This window comes from Pleurodeles waltl, chromosome 4_1 (assembly GCF_031143425.1).
Source record: "Pleurodeles waltl isolate 20211129_DDA chromosome 4_1, aPleWal1.hap1.20221129, whole genome shotgun sequence".
NCBI lineage: Eukaryota > Metazoa > Chordata > Amphibia > Caudata > Salamandridae > Pleurodeles > Pleurodeles waltl.
Window position 1 is genome coordinate 185,068,363 of NC_090442.1, and position 24,941 is coordinate 185,093,303.

General features: G+C 42.7%; 1 protein-coding gene across 4 annotated transcripts in view; it reads left to right on the forward strand.

The window, feature by feature from the left end:
* Positions 1-24,941, forward strand: part of BCL2L14 (BCL2 like 14) — a 105,850-nt gene that overhangs the window by 78,753 nt on the left and 2,156 nt on the right. For all 4 annotated transcript variants that reach the window (XM_069228014.1, XM_069228013.1, XM_069228017.1 and 1 more), the window contains 3 exons: positions 6,075-6,212; positions 14,234-14,301; positions 19,359-19,628. In XM_069228014.1, the coding sequence (XP_069084115.1) occupies positions 6,075-6,212; positions 14,234-14,301; positions 19,359-19,628 (476 nt within the window). The remainder of the gene's footprint in view (positions 1-6,074; positions 6,213-14,233; positions 14,302-19,358; positions 19,629-24,941) is intronic.

Sequence of the window (24,941 nt, forward strand, 5' to 3'; positions counted from 1 at the left end):
AGCAAAATGCGCATCGAGGTTTGTGCAGAAAAGCCAGAGTCACATTCATGACTTCATGACTTACACGCAAATTCTTGAAATAAGAGCCCGGTGCTGGAAAGGCCACCAGAAGGTCTGCACTATTCGGCCTCCATCTAGTCCGCAAGACTCTAATTCTTCTTCGTGACCCAGGTGTAAGATAAGGTTCTATGCCAGGAGAAGTGCCTGTCACGTCGTAGTTGGAGACTGTTTATATCCCAGACTCATTACGGAGGCTGATAGTAAGGGTCCCAAGATATTTTTTTTTTTAAATTAAAAAAGTCAGGCAAGTTCAACATAGGGCTGTCTTTGTTGATGTATGACAGCCATGGAATCTTCAAGGCCTCATCCAATCTTAAGAAGTCAATTAAAACCACTGTATTAAAAGTAATCTTCTTGCCCCATACCTTTAACCGTAATAAGTGGCTGAAGCTTGATCAGATCCTTAATGTAATCAAGGTCAGCCTCTGCTTGGCAAATGTGGGTAGCAGTAGTCATGGGAACTGCCAACAATCTTATAAAACCATTCTCAACCCTCCGCGTGGGTAAGTGGTCTCTCTCGTGCCTCCGAGACCAGACCCATAAATGGCGATTGACCGGCATTTTGCATTGCACATCTTTAGGAGCTTTTGACTGGTTTACTGCGGAGTTTGTAAGTGAAGCTGAAAACAGACTTTGTACTACTCACTTATGCTGCAGCTTTAGCCCTACTTAATGGACCCCACTTAAAGCTGTCTAATAAAACACCCCAATTCGGCAACGATGACACGCACTAATTTACTTACTATTGACAGTGAATGAGGTAGTTTCCTCCTTATATGGGCCAAAAACTATAATGTGAGTTTTGTCTCGATTGACAGTCTGATCTAAATTAGCCATGAATATACAAAACTGGTCTAGCATTCGCTGAAGGCCTGTTGCGGTCCTAGCAAAGAGGACCGCATCGTCTGCATACAGTAGCGCGGGGGCAGGGCACTCTCCTGCGTGAGGTAGATTAATATCATAGCTGAGCATGTGTTTTTCCAGGCCAGTTACATCTAAAGAAGAAAGGGGCAAAGAGACACTGCTGGCACACACACCTGTCTAATCTGAATGCCTGTGTGGTCTTCCCGCCTCGCCCATATCTGACACTGGCAGTCATCTCAGAATGGAGTTCCCTAAGAAAACTAACAAGTTTGATCTCCATCCCTAGTTCTATCATGATGTTCCATAATCTTCCGCTATTTTATAGAGTTCAATTCCAAACTGAGGTCCATAAGAGCTAATTATGTCATTCCCTCCTTAGCCACTGTATATTTATGATACGGTAGAGGTTGAGGGAGTACCCAATCGTGTCAGCACAAAGTCAAAATTGTGAATCGGATAAGATGTCTTGAGTAAACGCTGTAGTAAAATCCTGCACATTACCTTTGCGGTAGAATGAATAAGTGATATTTTTAGGGTTTACAACTCTTCTTAAAGATGGGCACAATAGTGGCACATGACCAGGTTTTACGAGGGCCAGTGCTTATTATTGTCTTCAGCACGTTAGTCCAAAGAGGGGCCCATAGGGCACTTTTATCATTAAAGAGGTCCATCTGGCCTCAGGGCCTTGCCACCAGTGTACTGCTTTTACTGTATCCTCTTGCTACATTGAAGCAAAAGGATTAGGGATCCCCATGACGTGACTGACAATCATGAATCTTATCGTGTTGGACTGTACCAGAATATACCCTGGTCCGAGTCTGGAGAGTCCTGAAAAAACAGCTGATGGACAACTTGCCAAATCATTTTATTATCTTTGAGAGTACTGGTCATACTTAAGGATTGATATGACTTATCGCGTACCACAGTTTTCCAGTCTGTTGGTGCTTTCTTGTACTCCTGCCTACATCTGCACACAATATCCGAGTCTCCCCGACTGTTTTCAAAGCAGTCGATAAGTTGCTGTGTGCGTTGAACAATTTGAATGGAACCAGCTCGCATATTTCTTGTTGCGGGACCTCAAAGTATTGGGGTTTAGAGTTTTAACCGTACCACACACTATGCCAAAGCTGCTAATAATGTCACCAACGTCCATCATTCTCATCTAAACACTTGAATACAGTATTACTGGCACCAGTAAAGTCAATGAGAAACCCATCCTTGTCAACATGGACCATCTCACTAATGCGCCCTTATTTCTGGACAAAACCAGCGACCATTGGTTCTTCCGAACCTGTGGTTTAGTAAAAAGAAAATTATCTAAGATAATCGCTAAGCAACTATGATTACTGTGAGCATTTAGTTAAAAGAAAAATACAGACAAAACTTTAATTAAAAGTAAATTAAAGCATCACTATATAGACTGTGACAAAAATTATGCGCGAGTGTGTCCCCTTCTTGACCTGTCTCCATGACCCTTTAGGGGACAGTTGACAGTGACAAACATTAAAATCACCCATCTAGGTGAAAGATGAGGGCTGCTGGAGGAACACTAAACCAATGAAGCCTCCTTTGGTCCTCCCTGAGCTTACAGGAGGCTCAGGAGTGAAAAAAACTGTAGAACCATCAATATAGCCAGAGAACATTGCCCAGGTTTCTCGGTAGCATAATGCACCATAGCTCTATATAGCTCTTCACCATTCTCGAGTTGATAGTTCAATGACCAGTCCTGTAATACTCCAGGAGGAAAATGTATAAGAAGAGCTTGTTGGTCTAGCTGGTATGTTAATGGTGCGACTCCTGTCCCACCCACCAGATTCGCTGCCCTATGTTTGTCACGTAGTGGTCCAGAATCACCAAGCCTCTCATTAAGCCAGTGGACTTCTTTGTTGATTAATTGGTCATAATTCTCGAATTGTCCTGGCCTTAAGGAAGAAACCTCCATTAGAACTGTTGTGTAAGGTGTAGCTTCCAAGGATAAGTGCAAAACAGGTGGAGTCCCCTCCCCCCACCCTTGGCTTCCCGCTGATTATTAATGGAGGCCTGGACATGGTTTTTACAGGCTACGGACTTAGTTAATGCAGATGGGCTTGAAGAACAAGAAAAAAAGACTAGAACGGATTTGAGTGATAAGAAACAGTACAGACTTGAGTTTGAGACTGTGGTAGCTTAAGGTTATAAGTATTGAACACCTCGGATCCCCAACTTTATGAGTAATCATCTCCCCGGAGATGTAGGGTTCCAGATGAGTCCAAAACACATGGATTTGGTCTTCTGTTGCCAGCCAGTGCCGGTGATGAGACAATATCCAAACTCCCAATCCAAATCCCTTCTTTCTGACTGTTCCCCGATAACTGATCTTTCAATATGTTTAGATGTTCCTCAAGTACCAATTTCTTGCTCAGTAACCCCATGGCATTCGTGTGGAGTATCAATGGAGTTAGAGAGGGTTTTTTCCTCACTATTGAATGTAGATTTCCTCTTAGCTATTTCAATGGTATCTGGGCGTAAAGATGTTGGGGCCAAAAATATATTGCAAAGAGAGGTGGTGCAGCCCAGCCTGCTCTTGGGCCAGTCTTCGCCTGGGCACATCCAGCTGTGCAACCCCCTCACCCCTATTCAGCCAGCGATTCTGGGACTTGTACTCTAACCAACAGCAGTCTTGCTGCAGAGTGTCCCACGCAGCAGGTATCTGAGGCTTACTTTATGTCCTCGATGGTGCCAAAACCAGCCACCACCCCCCGTTCAGCCAAGCATCCTGGGGCTTGAAGACTACCCCACAACAGTCTGGCTATAGTGCGTTTAGAAAATCTGTACAAAGTGAATCCAGTTTCTGACTGCTCCAGGAACAGGCTTGACTTCCACATTGATCCTGCTGCTAAGGCACTCCCTGAAAATAACTTCATATTTCATAACCGGTAAAACAAACAGGAAGACAATACCACGTAACACGCCGTATGTATAAAACTGTGGTTTGTGTGCAGTAGATACTTGCTTTACTTAGCAGTGACACACCTGTTAAACCTGATCTAGATATTTTGGACCCCTGAGAGTGTTTGTCTTTATGTAGAAGAGGTCTACTGTGCTTCACATTATTGTAAAGTGCTGAAGTGAGACCTGGTTGTGACAGTCCAATTCACACCAAGGATTAAACTGCTAGATTCAGATTTTGAGCAGTCGCACATGGGGTGTCCAGATGAAATCTCTGAAGAGACCAGGATTGATACTGTTGCCTGTGCAGACTCCATCTGTCCCAGCACCAGATGCAACTCGAATGCTGGTCTCTAACCCGTAAACTCATTGGCCTGCTTTAGGCCAATGCTGCACTAGAAGATTAGAAAAGTGTAATAATTAACTGTAATAATGGTGTTCTCGCAGAGTGTTTAACTACTGGTTGGTAAGAAATTTCATAATCTATTGAATCCAAAAATGCTAAATGTCTATCGAAACAAAATGGCGGCATCTTATCTTGTGGACATTAACTTTGATGCCATAAACTAAAGTTTTAAGCCATTAGTGCCCAAGGCAGAGATTGTTGTGAGAAACTGATGCTGCTACCAAATTCCACCTCCCCCTGCCAACTCCCAACCAACCAGCCACTGATGCTCAGGGCAGAAATGGGATACATTCCTACACCTGAAACAACTGTATGAAGCCAAGAGAGTTACGAAAAAAAATTGATAATGCTTAGCACGAAAGCTAAGTTCCTTAGTTCTGAAAGAAAAGTAGTATTCATTGGCTGTGCCCCATCTCTCATTGAACTTTATACCACATCCATTTCTGAAAGGCAACATAGAGCGGCATACGTAGGCCAAACAAATGCAAGTCCTTGAAGGAAGAATTCCAAGTGTACAATCTATGCTGTAATTCCATTTTGCAGCCTTCAAACAGGAGGCCACCATATCCATTCACCCTGCCATCCAGCAAGTAACACCCTACGAATTGCAATCCAAAGAAAATGGAAGATCACAAATACAAATTATGTACAATGGGACATCTGTCCATTTTCATGTTAATCTGCTCTCTGTACAACACAGGCAACAGAAGACTGCTGCTCAGGATAGTAGATACTAGTGATTACAGGTACGACATATGGTTTATACTGGTTACTGAGAAACTCCACGGTCAGTCGTACCTGCTCAAAACTAGTCCCTTCATGGGCTAGCCTAAGATGGGCAGCTCAGGGCATGATTGGTTTACTATATGGACGAGGAACCTGCCCCACTCCCAGCAGTTCTGCAGAGCATCACTTATCAGCATTTGATACATCTTTAGCTCCCTCCATAGTAAAGTATTTCTTCTGCATGGTATGTCCTCCAGAAGTACATTAACATAACTTTTTATATTGGGAAAAGATTGAAACTTCTAATGTATGCAGTATGATATGCAGATATTGTGGAATTCTGTAATGCTGCAAAGCACTAAGCCTCTTTGTAGGGGCTGACTGTTACCCCAATCTCGCTCCATTGTTCATAAGCAATATAATTATGATCATCGATTTATGGATAGTCAAGAAAATGAAATCAGTAGGACTTGTACGATGGCCAAATAAGCATGTTCATGTGTCTTCATACTTAAGGTCATTAGTGACTGTAAAACTTTAATTTTCTTATCACATACTGATTGGTTCAGCAGCAAATGTCCTTTCCAATCTTTGCTGCCAGCAAATTTATGTGATCACAGCCCTTTAACAAACTAGCAGTTCCTTCTAATGAATTAAGGGTGCCATCTGTCAGTTATGGTATGATGAACATGGAAGAATTGAAGAAAGGTAAGTAATAGGCATCTGATCTTTATTGGTGTAGATGGACCGGCTTGTCTGTCTGGGAACTAACGGCTTCAGATAGCTATAATTTCGCTCGCTTGAGAGTGATGAACTGCCTGGTGGTTTTGTGGAAGTCATACCCATTTGGTGTATGCTTTAGGGGCTTTAGCAAACTGAAAAACAGCACAGGTACATAAATGACTACCCTGTTGAGTGCAAACCACTGTAACATGATACAGTCTCTCAAAAGAACCCTGGTAACCACGTGGGGCCATCAGCCTGATGGGCAATGATGTTACTGAACCAATGTAACATCCTTTTGTACAGCTAGAATTTTATAAATCTTTATAAAAAATGTATTAGAGCACATTACTAATCTATCTTTCAGGTGATTCAGCTCCAGATCCTGTGGAACATATTGCAGACCACCTGGTGGGGATTCTCCATGATGCCCCCGATTACTCATCTGACACGGGATACCGAGCTATGAGCCGGTCCTTCAGTGTGGAAGCTGATGGAATATCAGGTGAGTAGACAAATTCTACAGGAGGGTGTATGGTCAGAAAAGCTGGTTCGTTGAGGATCTGAAATTTGTTATGTAGATAAGGAAATGAGTAAAATGGCAAAAGAGGAATGTCATGAGGTGGGTGTGGTACGCAGAACTAACAGTGGCGAGTCAGGCAGGTAAAGCAAACAAAAATGGTAAGTTTTGGGCTCAGGAATTTATGACCAACGAGGCAAGCAGAGCAGACCGAGCTATTGCTAAAACCAATTTTCCTTCAGAGTTAATTTTCCCACCTTCCTTTTGAACTGTCTGATTCACTGCACTCATTCAGACACTTTTTAGTCCTGGCAAATAATACTTCAAGTGCAAATACCTTTCCTTTAGAATAGCTCCAGGTGCCAGACTGGATATGGAAAATGTTGCTGCAATGTTCCCTCTCTCTGATAGATGGCTCTGTGATGACTACATGCCATCCTGGAAGTTACAGAGAACAGACTCCTCACATAAGCGTCACCCTGTGAGCTGACATCTGTTCCTTTCAATCTGCACCCTTGGTGCTCTACTTCCTACTTTGTCAGTCTTCCAACAACTTCAAAGATTACTTCAGAATAAGGTGCCAGGGAAGGTATCCCCCATAAAAAACAGGAATCTTTACATGCCATGACTGCAGGCAGCAGTTGTTGGTCACAGACCCATACAACATGTGTCTTTGGTGCTTTGTCGTCAGTCACAACCCAAAGTTGTCCGATACATATGCCCTCATGCACCTGTAAGCTATACACAAGATAAAACTCTGCATTGCTGAGCATAAGAGGTTGCTGTTGAAACAGAAGTCCTGTTCCAAGTTGGTGGGCCACTCATGATCTTGTTTAAATAGCCAGTTCCCGGTGAAGTCCTGTTCACACATAGCCTTCTGGTAAGTTGATGATGTTCCTTAAGCAAAGAAGGATAAGCAGGAACCAGCCCCATCCTGCTACTCCAAATCGGATGGAAAAACTGTAAGGTATCATAAGCACCTTCTGACTTGGAGCCAGTCCTGCAACAACCAGATACACCTTAATTCTCTAGGCATTGTCAACCCTGCAGCAAATGGCGGTGTTCAAGTTGGCCATGCTGCAGCTCCTTCAGTTGCTTCCTAGCCCTCTGGTGTCCCTTGGAGCCACAAGGGACTCCAGTTGTACTTTTCCCATCGGGCACTCCTTCGCTGCGAACAGACGATGTGGGACCTATTTCTGAGCCCTTTCAAATGCCAGTTCATACTTCGCCCCAGCCCCTCGGTCTACACATGTCCATTTCATATAGGTGCTAACTTCCCCGGCCCGGATGTGACTCTAACACTGATCTCCAACCCTGAGCCATTGTTTGCCTGCTTCAGACCTATGTCGCACTATGGGATTACAAAGTGCAACCAGACTGATCCTTGGCTTTTGTCTCAACACAGTACTATTAGGGGAGAGGACTTATTTGGATTAGACTGAGACCAGTCACGGAATTCCAAAAGTTCCACACAACACTGTTGATAAGGCTGACAAACTGCTTTTACCTTATTATACTCATAACTTGCTATACGTGGATTTACAAAATGCCAGTGGGCTAGATAAGTCTCCAAAGACTGCTCAGGACTCGCTGCCTGGCCACCAATAGGAAGTAGGTGTGCAAAGGGCAGCAGGAGTGCTAGGTTCAGTTTCTTACTGTTGAAACAAAAGTAGACTTGATAACTGAGATCTTCAATCATGTCCTACCTCTTCAGAACCACTATTGCCATTTAGCGAGGCCCTCAAGGACACACTTTTGGGCTCCTGGTTTACACTGTGCTCAGGCCCTCCCCAATGCCACCCATACTCCCCCCTTGCCCCACCCCAGTGCAGCTAGCCTGTGGCTGATGGAACATCTAAGCACCGGATGATGTTTTGCAGACAAACAAATTCGATATACTCACCGTGTGTCACACTTTCTGCTCTGGATGCTTGAGTCTGAATGGCATCTCTGGACTTGCAGGATGTGTATTTTCATAGACCCATCCTGCATCCCCACAGATATTGTTTTCGGTTCACAGTGGAGTCAGAGCACTTTCAATTTGCCATGCTTCCCTTAGGAATTACTTCACCATGTTTGGTGTTTATGAAAGTGATGATGGTTTTCACTGTCCACCTTCAGAGGTCATGGATGTGTGTGTGTTCCTCTACCTCGACAACTGGGTGCTCAAGTAGGGCTTGCCACAGTCGGTCATAGACCACCTCTGGATGGCAGCCACACTCTTGACATTTTTAGAGTTTTCTATCAATGAGCCTAAGTCCCACCTGGAACCGAAGCAGAGGAATTCCCTTCATTATGGCTGTTTTAGACACAGTGGCATTCAAGACATTGCCACTGCTGCAGCTAGTCTAGGACATTCAGTCTGGGAAAGTCAGGATATGATCCAGATGTCTTGGGCTCAATCGTAGGCCTCAGTGAGGATGGCTCCGAAGCTTCTTGGACTTCTCTATTTATAAATCCTCCTTGTTCAGAATGCTAGGTTGCATATTTGGGGCGTGCTGTGGAACTTCAGATTTCAGTGGGCCTATCATCAGGGCTGCCACTCTGTCTCAAACCAGATCTAGCATGAGACCGGTCAGGGTCTTCTGTGGTAGCAGATGAGTGCCAACCGGGCCAGTGACAGGACACTTTCAATTCCCCAGCCAGATTTTCAGTGTCACTGCTGGGTTAGGGGCATTGATGAAGTGGAAATTGTAGGCCTATGGGCTCTGGTGGAGAGCCAGCCCTGTCAGTGTCCTGGAACTTTTGGTGATCGGTCTGTCCCTGAAAGCCTCCCTGCCACCCATCAAGGGGAGACCGGTGCAGGCCCTCATGGACAACCTGACTTCGGTGGATTTTAATCCTGTGACAAGAGGCCCTATGCCTCTGAAGGTAGCTGGACCAGCAGAACATCTTTTTTGGCAGCTAACCATCTCTGAATACCAAGACAGATGAGCTGAGCAGACGTGGTCTAGTGGATCACAAGTGGTATCTCCATCCTGATGTGTCAGAACTACTGCATACTGGAGTTTCTTCCAGCAAAGTCACTTGGAGACTCATTCTAACTGTGACCAAACCGGAGTCTCCTGTGAACGTTTTTGCCAGTGTCTGATCTACCTGTAGTTCAGAACGAAGTCATGACAGACCAGGCCAAAGTCATTAATAGACCCAGGCTGGTTTAGGAGACAATGGTACCCAGGGCCCCGGAGCATGAATATTGCCCTCCAAGCCAGCTACCACTTCAGGAGGATCGCCTGCCCCTGCAACAGGAAAGGATCCTGAGTCTTCAGAAACTACATTTCCACAGAGATTTAATGCATTTAATTGCCACTGCTCAATCTGACGTTGCAGTAGTCTTTGTCAATCTTGCAGCCCAACACCCTTCAACAAAGTCAATCTGTTCTGGTAAAAATTAATTTGCCTAGTAGGGCGCTTGCCATACTGACCCTCTGCAGGCCAAACATTTGGATGTATTATTTGTTCTCTCGTTGGTCCAGAAAGGCCTTGCAGTGGGACCAGTTAATGGTTATCTGTCAGCCCTTTTGGCCTCTTCATCTGACCTTCTCTTCTCTATTTCAGTCACCTGTTGTAATGCACTTTGTTGAAGATCTGACTTGCATGTTTTCTCCAAAGCGATTTGTTATGCCCAAATAGTATCTGAACTTAACTGTAGACATTTCTCAGGTGCACGCCTTTTGAGTGGATGCAGGGCTGCTCACTTCATCTGATTGCATCACCACAACATTCTGCATGATGGAACTGTAGGTGCTCTCTGTACAACCATCCTATGCCACTTTCTTCCCTAATAATTTATTCTGAAGGCCTCGGGCAGCTTTCTTATCCAAAGTTTTGACACCTTTTCAAAACTTGGAATCTATAACTCTGGAAGGGCGAGGTGATGCAAAAACACATTGGCAAAAGAGGAGGCGAGGCTCCATCTCCTCTACAATAACAGGGCTCCGAGTTTCGACATCAACTGCATGAAAGAACATTGTGTGGACGACCAGCTCTTTGTGGAATTCTCTGGTGTGAAGAACGGAAATCCAGTGCAGAAAAGTACCTTGTCAAGATGGATAGCCCCCTGTGTCAAATCTGCTGTGTGCTGACCAAGCAGCAACCACCTGTGAAGGCCTGCTGGCTCGTTCCTCCAGGGCCTTGGCTGCCGTGGTGGCATTGACCAGGGAGTTGGGTTGACCGTTCTGGACATTTTACAGGCTATAACATAGGCGTCTGTGCACGTTCACAAAATGCTGCTGCCTTGACAGCCAGGTCCAGTGGGTGGGCCAGTTTGCCTGTTAAGTCCTGCAAGATTACCTAAATTAAGGCTACTCCTCGGACCCTACACTTTTGGTAGGAACTTCTCTGGTATCTGTTCTATAGACGAGGACTCTGCAGTTAGAAGTAGCCATCATAATAGCAAGTTACTTACCTTTGATAACACTCTAGCTGCAGAATGTTCACAGTTCTCTCACCTTCCCCTTTTGTGAATTGGACTCCTGAACATCATGTTAAGGTTCCCAGTTAGATGTCTGCACACTGTCACCTGTAATTAGTTTGAAGTACTCGGTGCATGAGGATGCAAGGAGAAGAATTAATCCACTGTCGTCAGCGTGCACAGTTGCCGCTTATGTGTGGCTCCACTCTGTCACTTCTGGGACAGTACGAAGTCACCATGGACCCACATGGCATCACCTATTGGCACACGGTAGCATTGATGTAAAATTCTCCAAATCCAATATGGCACCTGGGGATATACTAAAGGTGAGGAATCTGCCTGTAGAGTATTCAACAGAAAAGCGTTAATGAAAGGGAGTAAGTTGTTCTTGCTGAAAAAGATAGGTCTTGTGTCCATCATGTTAGTATTTTTTATTTTGTCCAATAACTTCTGGCTGTGCATCTTTGAAAGATCCTAGTCTCTTTTGGCATTTGTTTTTAGTGTTTTTTTCTTCTTCTTGCTTCCTGGAATTTTACAACTAAGTAGACATAGCCTATTCTAATGCCCTACTCCCCCACCCAACATGCAATAATGTATACATAGCTACATGCTTGAAACTGAATAACAGGACATCACCAATTTTGACCAGATTTCCCATATCTGCCAAACTCTAAGTGACCTTGTTGAACTTCTTCTGGTGTTTAGCACTCTAACCATAGGCGTTTTTTCTGTCCTTAGAAATTAATTAATCGCTCAACGCTCCCTCGCTTTCAGAAAGTATTTACTGCAAGTTGAGTTTTGTGTGTATATGTGCTGCTGAGTATAGTGCTTTCCATATTCATACGTCCCAGGCAACTTGGCTCCTGTTGACTCCCTCGGTTTGGGATCCTACCCATTCCTGGGATGGACTTAAGTACATTTAGGTTGTTCCTGGTTTTCAGTTGTCTTACTTTGTGTGGTTTTTACTAAACATGTGTGAGAGGTCTGTGTAGAAACCTGTGGATCTACCTTTGTACCTCCGCATTATAATCCAATGGATTTGTGACATTTTTCACCACCCCTCTCAAATTGCTGAAAACACACTTTGATTTTCATCAGTTAAACTAGCAAAGAAGCTGCTCCAGTGGTTAGGAAGCTGAATTAACAAAGGGGAGAAGAGGTAAAAGTATCTGTGGTCTCGTGCAACAAGACAAACCTGGTTTACCTTTAGAGCAGTACTTAGCCTGATTTTTGGCTTCTGATCACCAAATATGATGGATGTTGACTGTATATCTCTTGTGAAAGACAACTTGCTGAACGTTCTAGCCAGCAGCAGTCTATAGTTCATATTGACTCCTAGCCCAAGGAGGGGCATAACCCGCAGAACACTAGGAGTGCTGGAACAAGGCACTCGGTGGGCAAAAGGCTCGATGCTGTTGGGCTCGTCTAAACCATATGCTGCTTACATGCCAGGGCGTGTTCTATTGCATAAATGTAGTGTAGCCCAACTCGTCTTGTGACATCTCTCTGCCCCCTGGCAGGAGACAAAGGCCTTTAACAATTATCTGCTAGAGACAATCCGCGTTTAAGTCCTATCTTAACTCTGCCACAAGTGAGAGCTAGTCGAATTGATGGAGGTCCCCTCAGCTGTTTGTCCAGCTTCATGCATGCTTACGTCTTTGCAGTTTGAAGTTTCATTCTCAATATTGTGTTCTTTTGGGACAGTTTAATAAATTATGTTTTTTAGAGATGGGGCAGCCAGGCCCTCCTAGACGTGGAAATTTCCTTTCCCTTGTCGAATGACCTATTCGATAGTGTGCACAGGACCTTGTATGTTCAGAGGTCACAGAGAATAGGACTAGAAATTCACCTTCAAGTGTATTAGAGAGTACATCAGTTAAACTTACAATAATGTGTAAGGAGTAGAGTTACCCTGCCCAAATGGATGCCCCTCAACAGTAAACCTACCCAAACAGGATGCAAGAATGAACCCTGGTAGGGCAACAGCCTCTGCCTGTGCAAGAACATGCAGGGACAACACAGCCTCCCTTTGAAAGAGACTCCTGTAGGGAAGGGGCAGGGCACTAGCTGAAGTCAAGCAGTTTGGAGGAGTATCTTGGGCAGTCATTATTTTAAACTCACAGAATATTGCCTGCATCCTAGCAATTAATGTGCACACCAAGGAATGTCTTAGGCCAGATCTATCCATGTGTAGCTAGTAAGGGCTGAAAACACACATCACGCTCCCTGAGGAAGCCCTTTTAAAAAGTCAACCCTTTTATGTCAGTCTTGCAGGTTTTAAGTTGAGTCAAAGGAGATGGATGGCATAGTCCTAGAGTAAAACGTGGCTTATTGCTATTCTGAAGGTGCTGCTGCACTTGACACTGGCCCAATCTGACTGATAGATTTGTAGTGATGAGAAATTATCATGACTTCTGTAGAATCAGCTCGAGCGGATACATCTGTGTTCGTTTATGACGAAAACAGATGTCTGGCGAAACATGGTGCAGGAAAATACAGAAGTCAGAGTGAGAAACTGTGTGCACTTGAGAAAGACCTCACCCACCAACTGCACCTGAAGCCAGGATCTTGTTGACTACGTTTCATGAGAATGAATCCTTTGTTTTACTTGCATGAAGAAAAGAATTGGAGAAACCACAGAGGCACCAACTCAAATAATGCCTACTGGTGTTCAGTGCAGATTCCTGCCAATGAAAAGTTCTGCATATGTTGGAGAAAATGGATGTGCCAAACCCAAGAGAAGGGAATAATATGTTTGTGCAGTCTTGTAGGACGTAGAAGCAAACCGATCATGCCTTCTCGTCCTCACCATCAATATGCTGCAGATATTGTACTTTGGGTTGGTGTTGTTGTGACTTGCGGAAGAGCTTCTAGCGCCTAAAGAGCATGATGGCATTGAATGAAATAAGGTTGGGTGAGGAACAATCCATTCCAGAGTATGTTTAATGCGGGGGTCCTTGCGGCTGGCAGGAATGATGCGCACCATAAGTAGAAGATTTGTAAAAACAGAGCATTGAAGAGGGTGCCCCACAAACTGAAGTACTGTGCACCGAAGACTTGAAAAACAAACTTCAGATGAAATGAAGTCTTGGAGGTAGGAACAAATACGGTGAGGACGAAGCACAACAGGATAAACCAGGTTTATTAAGAATGCACGGGTTGGTGGCAAGAAAAACTGATGCAGGCTGAGAGCTACACGGGGAAGATCTGTACACGAGGGGGAGAGAAAAGGGCCTGTCGAGAATAGAACATAGGATGCTAGAAAATCCAATCCTACCACGGTATGAGACTCGGCAACTAAGAGAATGTTAGAAGGAGCACTAAAAAATCTATTTAATTGAAATCTGGAAGCACAGTTAGACAGGAATAAGATCAGAACTAACCAGATATTTTATATGGATTTGATGAGGAGGGGAGCAGGAAAAAAAATGAGTCTGTTTAGAGCAGGCAGACTCGCTGCTTATGTCCTATAGAGGTCAGGATCAGTTTGGGCGTGAGGGTGCTCGGCTTGTGACAAGGGGAGCTGGCTCTTGCGGGATGGAACTAAAGGAGAGATCCCAGCGTTGCATCACTTATATTGTTTGCGTTTCAGATGAAGAAGCTCTGATCCAACAAATCGCCGCAGTTTTGAGGGAGTCCGGGGATCGCTTGCAAGAGGAGGTAAGTGGATCGCGCTTCTCAATCTTTCCTCTGACGCTCAGGAATGTCCTCCCCGCATGACCAGCACCGCTGGTCCATTTATTGTAGGCTCACTCGAGAGTGGAGGGTATATGGTGCGGCTGTCAAACACCAGGTGGTTGGAGATCTGAAAGAAGGCTGGAGCTGCACAGTAGTAAAACATGATTATGATGTGCTTGTAATAATCTGGTAGTATCTGGTGCAAATTATGTGGTTAAAATGCACGCTTTTATAGTTTGTGCACCTCCGTAGAAGGGGAAGTGGGCACGTTAGCATGTCGCCTTGTTGCAAGGTGTGCCACTCGGAATGATGTGGTCATTGTGCGCCCACTGAAGGGCTCTATTTGTTGGGTGCTCGCTTACACTGGGGGCTGCACAAGCACAGGAATGCGGCCAGTCACTGGAGCGCGGGAGGTTGTAGTGTGGCTCTGAGATGGCTTCCTTTACTTATTTTCTGGCTCCATTTCACTCATAGATTTGTAGTGATGAGAAATATCACGAACTCTACAAAATCAACTTGAGCGGACACATCTGTGTTCGTTTGTGATTAAAAACAGATTTTGGTGTAAACACGGCGTAGGAAAATACAGAAGTCACTGTGAGAAACTGATCGCACTTGAGAAATGACCTCATCCACCAACTGCACCGGAAGCCAGGATCTTGTTGACTGAGATTCTCACGTTTTACCACAAAGCTGCTGATCCTCTCTGCTGACAGATCAGACGCTACTTAAAACCTCCAAAGAGGATAATTCATCTCGACCATTTACGAGCAGCGCTTTATAGTTATTTTGTATAGCTAAAATTTCGTTTTTTATCTTTACAGCTATCAGCTAAGCTCTAGACAACATCCGTCTGTTCCTAACAATATGTTTTTCAAAAACTTTTATTAGTGTGACTAATGCATCAAAAAGGAATGTTCTCACGTCTTTCAATTCCTGCTTTACCAGCCGAACACGAATGCCAACCCAGTCTGAAAGCGGTTCTTCAGCAGCTGCAGCGCTCTTGGTCGCATCGGGCATCGTACTACTTTTTTTTCTCAGCTGCCAGGTATTGTGTGAGAGGATGTCCTATTTTTAGCTGCCAGGTATTTTGTGAGAGGATGTCCTATTTTTTAGCTGCCAGGTATTTTGTGAGAGGATGTCCTATTTTTAGCTGCCAGGTATTGTGTGAGAGGATGTCCTATTTTTAGCTGACAGGTATTGTGTGAGAGGATGTCCTATTTTTAGCTGCCAGGTATTTTGTGAGAGGATGTCCTATTTTTTAGCTGCCAGGTATTTTGTGAGAGGATGTCCTATTTTTAGCTGCCAGGTATTTTGTGAGAGGATGTCCTATTTTTTAGCTGCCAGGTATTTTGTGAGAGGATGTCCTATTTTTAGCTGCCAGGTATTGTGTGAGAGGATGTCCTATTTTTAGCTGCCAGGTATTGTGTGAGAGAATGTCCTATTTTTAGCTGCCAGGTATTTTGTGAGAGGATGTCCTATTTTTAGCTGCCAGGTATTTTGTGAGAGGATGTCCTATTTTTAGCTGCCAGGTATTTTGTGAGAGGATGTCCTATTTCAGTGATTTTTTTCGCCAGCTATCCTTTAGGGGGATGGTATTGTGCATTGTCTCAAGGGCTGTATATTTTCCAGAAGTGCCAAAATGTTGCACACATTGAGACACCTCGAGCGGGGGCGATTGTAACTCCCCCATCCTACAGAACACTGAGCTGGTAAGATCAGCATTGCAGCCTAGGTTCTTCCTTTGGCATTTAGCTGCCCAGTCTCTCTTTTGGGCAGACCCACTAGGTTAATGGCCAGGCCTCGCTGTGGTGGCTCCTACCACATGCTCTTTCATTCCCGAACATTCGTGTTGCCATACCCTCTTAAAATTCAAAGTATTTCCTTTCCCTTCACACTTGTGTCACCTATTTATGGATTTTCAAATTCTTTGCTTCTGTCCTTTTTTTATTGCCAAAATGACATGCGCAGCAAAGTACATTGATTAAAGCTCCATTTATTAAGCTCTTCCTGCTATGTAACTCGTAACCCTTACATAGATACATTTCTCCTATCTAAATAATCTTTTTGATTCTTTACCTCACCACTGGAGACCACGAAGAAGCTGGTCTTCTTTTAATGCCATCTCTTACTGAAGGACTCCTTTATGTGCTAAGGAAATCCAGGTTTAACCCCATTGATTGCCAGAACCCAAACGCTTAGAATGACATATTCTTTGCCCGCAGGGGCTTCGAGTATTTTTGTTCATGAAATGATAGCGGTGCCAAGGTTTCCTATTTTAAACAATATTGTTTATTGGACTCGGTCATTTCTACAGGCGCAATCAGCCTTACTTCATCCACGGATGTTTCTTTGCAGTGTTTTGCCAAAGACAAGATTTCATTTTGTAATCTGTATTGCAATGATTTTAATAAACCTCCGACTAGATTCTACAGATATCAAATTACCCATAGGATGTGGATTTGGGAAGCCCAAGGCAATTTCTTAGTATCACAAAGCATTTATTTATTGACTTTTACATCACTATTTTGCAAATATTTCTCTGTTTTGGAATCTTTGATTGATCACATTTTAAGAAGATTTTCATCGATTCTATCCCATAAAAATCGTTGTTGATTTTTAGGAAGTAGTATATCAACCACAACTGAGACGCATGGAAGAAAATTAATAATCTCTCGACTCTAGATGCTTTCCGTCTCCATAGCCTATTAAACCAAATAGTTTTGATTTTGGCATTGATCCGAGCCACCTATTTTGCTCAATCTCTCACGTCTCCCTTTCCCAACTTATAGAGACTCTTCTGCAACAAATTAATGATGCTAGGATTAGGGTACTGGAGAATTCTTGGGGTCCCCGATTAGGGTCATAGAAGGGATGCCAGATTCCATTACCATTCACCAAAACAACTCTTCTGTAACTATCATTTACCTGAGGTTAATAATTGTTGAAGAAACCTCAAGGACCTCATCCGGCTTCGATCCTCCTACACCAAGTATGTCGTGGAGCGAAACACTGTCACCTTTTAGGCCTCACCAAGTTAGTCTATCAGGTTGGGCAATGTCTGCAAAAACCTTGTGAACTAAGCACAATGCTTTGAATTTATTGTGCTGAAGGATGGGTAACCCAACAGGTGTGATGGATTGGCATACTGTGTGTTGGTAGCTATCCATCTTGCTACATTTTGCAGGTGTTGCATGTGAGTCAGCATGTATTGGGGAAGCAAAAACTTATGCCATTACTGGAGTGGAGTTGAGAGGCAATTAAGACCCCAGCATCCATTCTGTGTTTGGGCTTTGGTAGAACTGGAAACATTTCCTCATGATTGAAGTGGAAAAGATTTCGATTGATTCGTATCCACGGGTTCCTGAAGTCATTTTGTTACAAGTGTCCTATCGCCCGCTGCTCTTCCTCCAAAACTCAAAAGAAAACAATGCACTCTTCTCCCTGCACTCTCCATCCCCTCCACACCACCAGACCCTACGTAAAAACAAAAGTTGGTCATTTCATCTGTCATCATAAATCAAATGTTGATGTGCATGTTTACGGTACAAATAAAGAAAACAAATATAGATTGCACTCCCAGAACAGAGTACTGAGGCTATTGCTTAGAAATGCTGTTTGTGTAGTAAACACATTGAGGAATTTCAAAAAATTATTTAAATGGCACCTTCTTAACAAATCAAAACTGATCCAGCTATCATCTGAAAAACAGGTAAGAAGATACTGTAATTATTCAATGCTTATTGGTAACCAGATAATCCATTAAATCACTCCAGCATAGTTCTCCTCTTGAATTATTCGTCAGTGGTACCTTTTGTGCAATCCATTTCAACAATGAAGTGGTTAGAGCATTAAATACCTGGGAGGTATTTTGGCTAGACCTGTTAAAGTAAATGTTGCTATAAATGTAATTAAGTCCCCTACCAACATTATGATATTGGTCTTTTTTTACACATGACATGTTAGGGTAGATTTGCAGGTTGGTAGCTTGGTCAGTAAGATTGAGGGGGTGTGAGGTTCAGATTTTCCGACAATCAGGCTGGTATATAATGTTTAAATACATTATAAGACACGTAGTGTGGATGAGAGGGGCCAAAGAGGCAGTGGAAAGGGAGAGGAATGCGGTTCGGTAGGAGTACTGAGAGAGAAAAAACAATATTCTGCAAAATAACCAATATTTTCGGGACTTTCAAATCTCAGGGTGAGTGTGTGTGCATTTTTGTCTTTGTGAATTTAAAAACTGCTGCTGAAATCCGACTGACATCACACAATACCCGAATGAAATCACCTATACTCAACAATCTATCAGAAAGTACATTTATTTGGTGGGGTGTTGACACCTCAAAAAAACCCTGAAGCTAAGCCCCTGTCGAGTTGGTGCACTAAAAATTGCTTTATACAAATTATATTTACTTGCTCTTCTTCCGTTGCACTTTAATGCATATTGTTTTATGAAACTGCATAGCATATACTCTTTTATTGATTAAAAAAGCTTGTAATAAGTGCAAAAGTAAATCTTATAATGAAGAAGGGGGTGTTAACACTGCAGGGATTTTTGATATTGCAAGTTTTCTAGTTAACAAAAAAAAAAACAAGGGTTTCTCTAGTTTCCAGTGTTCTAATCCGGATATTAAAATTACTTGTAAAGTATTTAACTGGGAGAAATTGTATGAACAGCATCTTCCGATCAGATTGCTTCTCTGAGCCTTATAATAATTATAATGCGTGTATGATAGGTATAAGTTACTTTGTAGCAAGTTTTTATGAATTACCTAAACTAACAGATTTATATGATATTTATTAAATGGATCATTTAACTGCAGTGATTCTAAACCTGTTGACCACAATGTTTCTTTTTTAGCTATAGGTGTAATGGACACATGGAACCATTATACTGGTATACATGTTTGATGGGCCTGGGGGTTTCACCTATGGTATTTTCATATGGTAGTCTACTAACTTATATCTGCCCATTTATTGCTGTTCAAAGAAGGTGGGTTTCCAGCTCAGCACTCAACAGTTCCTCTCAATTTTTGCAGATTAAATCAGACCAGACATTATACCAGGGCATCCGCAAACTGCTTACATCTTACAGTTACTTCACGAAAGTGACGGACCTGTACGTGGGAAATCAGGTGATCGAGGAAGAGATGGAAATCCAGCAGCAGAGCGTGAAAATTGCGTTTGCCATGGACATCACTACCAAGCTGACGGCCATCGACAACCACCCCATGAACAAAGTGCTAGGATTTGGGGTTAAGTACCTTAAGGAAAAGTTCAGCCCCTGGATCCAAGAGCATGGAGGATGGGTAAGGCAGGCTATAAATTGATCATAGGCTGATGTGATACATGCTCAGAAAAGTAACTGTCCTTTAAGCCAAACTATTTCTATTTCTGGCTTCAGTGCTGATTACATCGACCCATTTACATTTTAGGCAGCTACATACCTGCCGTGGACAATTTTTGTACCAACCCATTAACAGATCTCATACATTTTTGGTCTGGCACAGTCAAAGGATGTTAGTGTGGGATTGTTGAGAGTGTTTTCTTTTTCTTTTTTTTTTTCCAGTAAGGCGCATCTGTACCTTGTTCATTGAAAAACTATGTGTGTGTAGGTGTGTGTATGTATATATATGTGTGTGTGTGTATATATATATATATATATATATATATATATATATATATATATATGTGTGTGTGTGTGTGTTACAGTGACTTAAATTGTGAGTTAAAACTGAAAAGTTAAAGTTTACTGAAGTAACTGTGGCTTGTGCCCCACCATGTACAGGGTTGTCATTAATGATGTTATTTTAGATGTTATCAACAATGTCGTAGAACATGTCAAGAGTGAAGTAATTTTTGAGGTCATAAGTAGTGCATGGCGAGTTCTGCCTTCTACTTGACGGGAGAGGATGTAGTGCAGCGGTCAGAGCGACCGCCTTGGGAGCTAGAGATCGGGGTTCGATCCTCCTCGACGGCGCTACATCCTGTGATTCTGGGCAAATCACTTAATCTCCCTGTGCCTATGGACAGCACCTTGAGACCCTTACAGGTGATAAGCCGCGCTATATAAATCTACATTTTTACTTGAAAGACATTTATAGTAGGAACAAAGTGGGTCATCTCCAACAGGTGTCTTGCTTCTCTTTAATTTGGACTGTGTTAGAGTAGTTTGTGTTTGACCTCGATCTGGGGACTAAATTACTCTAGGTTGATTCATTTCACAACTCCTCCTGTAATTTTTGTTTTTGTTTTACTATTTGTGGCGCTGAAGGGGAAACCAAAAGATATTTGCATGATTGGCTCCATAGCCTGATGGGAGTGCTGCCTTCTAAGTTTGGATTTGAGAATTTATTCACAAGGGGCAACAGAAGGCCCTCAGATGCATCTGCTGTGGCCTCCCGAAAGCTCCTGAAGCTTACCACCGAGTTATTAGCTTGTTCCCCCAGTTTTGTAGTTTGCTGGAGACTAAATGGCTTTTGTAACCACATTCTGAAAGCATTTCCTTGGCTTTATCCCCTACATTCAATGATTCACTTTGAGGTATTTTCATGTCATGTACCAAAACAACTTGTGTTTTTTAATTCCTCTTGTACCTCAGGGAGAGATTTATCTAGAGTTGGTGGATTCTTTATAAATGGTAATATGGACGCATGTCTGAATCTCCTGGCTGTCTTCCCTTGTCAGCTCACTAGAGTTTCTGGTCATATTTGGAAAGGCAGGGCAGATAGAATGGCACAGGTCGGTCAGAGCAGTAACTCTGGGCACGCCTTGCTGGTGGAATATGGTCCTGGCCCACTTTGAGCAGAGGGAATGGGGTGCTCCTATGCTGAAATACAACTGACCTACTTGCAGCCACCATTTCATATATATTTCTATGGCCTCTTGTCTTTGGTCCTAGATAATTTAATTGAGTAGACTTTGGAGGCAGTGGGAGCTGCATCCCCTAGGTGTGCTTCTGGGGCTAAAAGTAACAGGTTGCAGTGAAGCATAAGTATTAATCCCACTGCTGCAACTCTCTCTCTAATCCATGTCTTCACTGTGGGAAGTGGGCTTCTAAAACATCCAGCTCTCTGGGGCTTCACCAGTACCACTGCCAGAGCTGCAGAACATCTGGTGGTACAGGGAACCTGTGTCCCAAAGCGTAGACACACATTGATACCTCCAACTATCAGTGACCCTTCCTGGATGCCATGCCACTATATAGTTCTACCAATACTAGTGATCAACACATGGGTGCGGGGAGCTTGCCTGGACCCAAAACCATGGACAAAAAATAAGAGTAGTGACTCATCATCGCTTATGTCAGTGAGATGAGTAATTAACTGTGACTCTGCTTACCCCATTATGCATCTTCTCAAGTTTTAAGCCATGTTGTGCTGCACTCAAAAGCATTTGTAAATCAATGCCACCTCCATTTCACTTGTTGTGTATGACCCTTCAGGCACTATCCCCCGGTCTATAGCAGGACTAGGAATACAAATACTTGGTCAAGTGCACTTGTTACTCTTCAGAAGCCTTTTGGTTCAGGTCGATCGGATGTCCATCAGCCCGGGACCAACGCTCTCTGCAAGCTGACATGGGTCTTACAGAATTTTGCAAGGTTATCAGCATCAGTGAGGGTGTGTCATGCCATTGATGTTGACCCTTATCTTGGCCAGGCACTGCATAGGGTCTATAATACTGTTTGACCAAAGCAGTTTATTCATGTCATTAAATTTGGGCCAGGCATCTTGGACTGTGGGATAAAGTCTGGTTATATGAAGGTTTTTGACCCTTGGTATTGTAGCATGTCTTTTTCTCTGGACATGCATAGTTTGAAAGCTGAGTAAATGTCCAATTAGTGGCTGCGGAATAGTCTGTGGGAGGGGATGTGTTTCAAAGCAAGAGACTTATGCGCCCTCTCAATTACAGTGGAAGGTGTAGAATTTGAGTGATCAAAGACCCATACAAAAGTTTTTTTTTTTTTTTTTTTAACAAACAAATATTTTAGGACTCAAGCTGGCTTGCAATGTGAATACTGTTGCAGCATCACCTTGCCTCAAGGTATTCGTTTTTGGTGGCGATGACCATCAAAGGTTTCTTCATTTTCAGCAGTTTGTTAGGCCAGAGATCCGCCACTCTTCATGCCCTTCCGCAATGCAGTTATTCACGAGACGCAGCAGATCATTACTCCTACACTGCATGTTCCTCAATCAGTGAAGTAATAACCATCCCAAATCATGGCCTATGTTGGGCAGAGAAGCATACAAAGATTTTCTTTTGTAATAATAGAAGCACTTATCCGTAGATGGATCAGAACTCCAGGTTTGAAGTGGCCTAGATTACCCCTGCATGTCCTCATGCTATGGGGTGAAGGGAATGTATGAGCTAAAAACCCCGCCACCCCTCACCACCACCCAACAGATCTATGGAGGCCACATATCAAGAGGTCTCCAATGGTGCTGGAAGTGCGCTGCCATTTAATTCATCCCAGTGTACTGACCAGCAGCTATGGTAGTGAAAGGGCTGTCAACCAAGATGGTGGCAGCGAGCTCTCCCGGCTGGCCATAGCCACTGCTCCTGCCGGTACAGCACTCACCCACAGCTCCTCAGGTCAGAAGGGATGAGAAGAGGAGTCAAGTATCTGGATGCATGCTGCTGTGTTACCCATCACAGCGGGTGAAGTGTACGGAGAAAACTGCAAGCGGGTGAAGTGTACGGAGAAAACTGCATCCAAGTTGTTCCGGGCCATATGATTTCCCATACTACCCTTATAAAAACCCTAACTAACAGAACAACGATTGATGGCACTGTCTGAAACTGGCTTTAATGCTACCTGTTTAGCTGGTCTAATATAGTTAACATCATATATATATATATATATATATATATATATCTATATATATATATATATATATATATATATCTCAATCTCTCTCTCTCTATATATATATATATATATATATATATATATGTCTTTCTCTCTCTCTCTCTCTATATATATATATATATATATATATATCTATCTCTCTCGCTCTCTATCTCTCTGTATATAAATATCTATCTCTCTCGCTCTCTATCTCTCTGTATATAAATATCTATCTCTATAGATATATATGTATGTATGTATCATATTCATTTCTTAATTATTTCAGATTTTCTAACCCATAAATCAAAATTTTCTTTTCTCCTTCTAATCCTCATTTAAACAGCATAAGATAACTCTATTAAGCCTAATTATGTATTCCGATTCCATCTTCCTCAGAACTTGTTCCCTGTCTCCTCCTCGTGGGGACAGCAAAACCCTGTCAATTCCAAAAAATACCAGGATGAAGAATTGTATGTACATATGGGATGATATGAAATATATGAGGGCCGGGCGCTAAATGATGTAGTCTACACCACCGTATAAACTTTGTATTGATATGGACTCCTATTATATTTGATTTATTGAGTCAATGTGTTAATATGACATAGAAGAGAAAAAAGTTTGAAGAGAAATATGAGGTAGGGGTTATCTTATAATGTTTAAATGAAGATTAAAAGGAGAAAAACGTTTGATTTATGGGTTAGAAAATCAGAAATAATTAAGAAATGAATATGATTGAATTACTATTGTATATAGATGTATAAAGTAAAATAATGGAGCAATAGGATGACAAATAGTAATATTGTTAGTAGTATAGTTTAAGATGGATGCGTAAAGGGGTTTTGTTTTAGGATTTCTTCTGTGTTCATTAACGGACAGTATATAATGTCATGGGGTGGTGTAGCTTGTTTTTTCATTTGTAAAAAGGTGGGCTATTAAGATCGATTTGGTTGAAATGCGTTGCCCAAAACCTTAGAAGTTTTTCAGTTTGTACAGTCGGTACGTGAATAAAGTGATTATTGTGCAATGAGTTTGGAAGGCCGGCGTCTCCTTCACAAATGTGAATGGGAAGAGAATTGTTGAAAATATATAGTGTGTGTTCGATGGCATGTGTCCCTGCAGATACACTTGCTATGCATAGGTCCTGCCATCTAATGTTGGGCCCGGAGTGTTAAAAGTTGTTTTCTTTTTTTTCTAGTCACAGGATTGAATGACTCCTCCTTTTGGTGATAGTGCGCAAGTGCATCGACTCCTTTGTTAGATTGTTTTCCCACAGAAGGGTGTAGGAAGGAGTGATAGAGTGAAAGAATGTAAATGTTCAACTAAATGTAGTAAGTAAATAAGATGTCCGTGTAAATGTCCATGTTCTTTAGAAGAAAAACAACTTGTAACGCTCCGAGCCCAACACTAGAGGGCGGGATCAGTACATATCATGTGAATATATATATATATATATATATATATATATATATATATATATATATAGAGAGAGAGAGAGAATATCATCTCACCACACCCTTTTAATTGGAGCAGCTTTCAGTCTATAAATTACCACATGCTAGAGGGTTACACTTGCAAGTATTAGCTTATTGTTCTGATCTCTGTTGCCCACCTCCTATATCCCTGCGTTACCGTACTGCCTGCTGTGCTCCTGATCACTGCTGTGCTTCCCACTTCCCCATGAATCCTCTCCTTCACCTTCCTCTCTTCATTTTTTGGCTACCCTCGAGAAACCTTAATTGTCTCATAGTTGTTCTGATCCTGTTGTAGA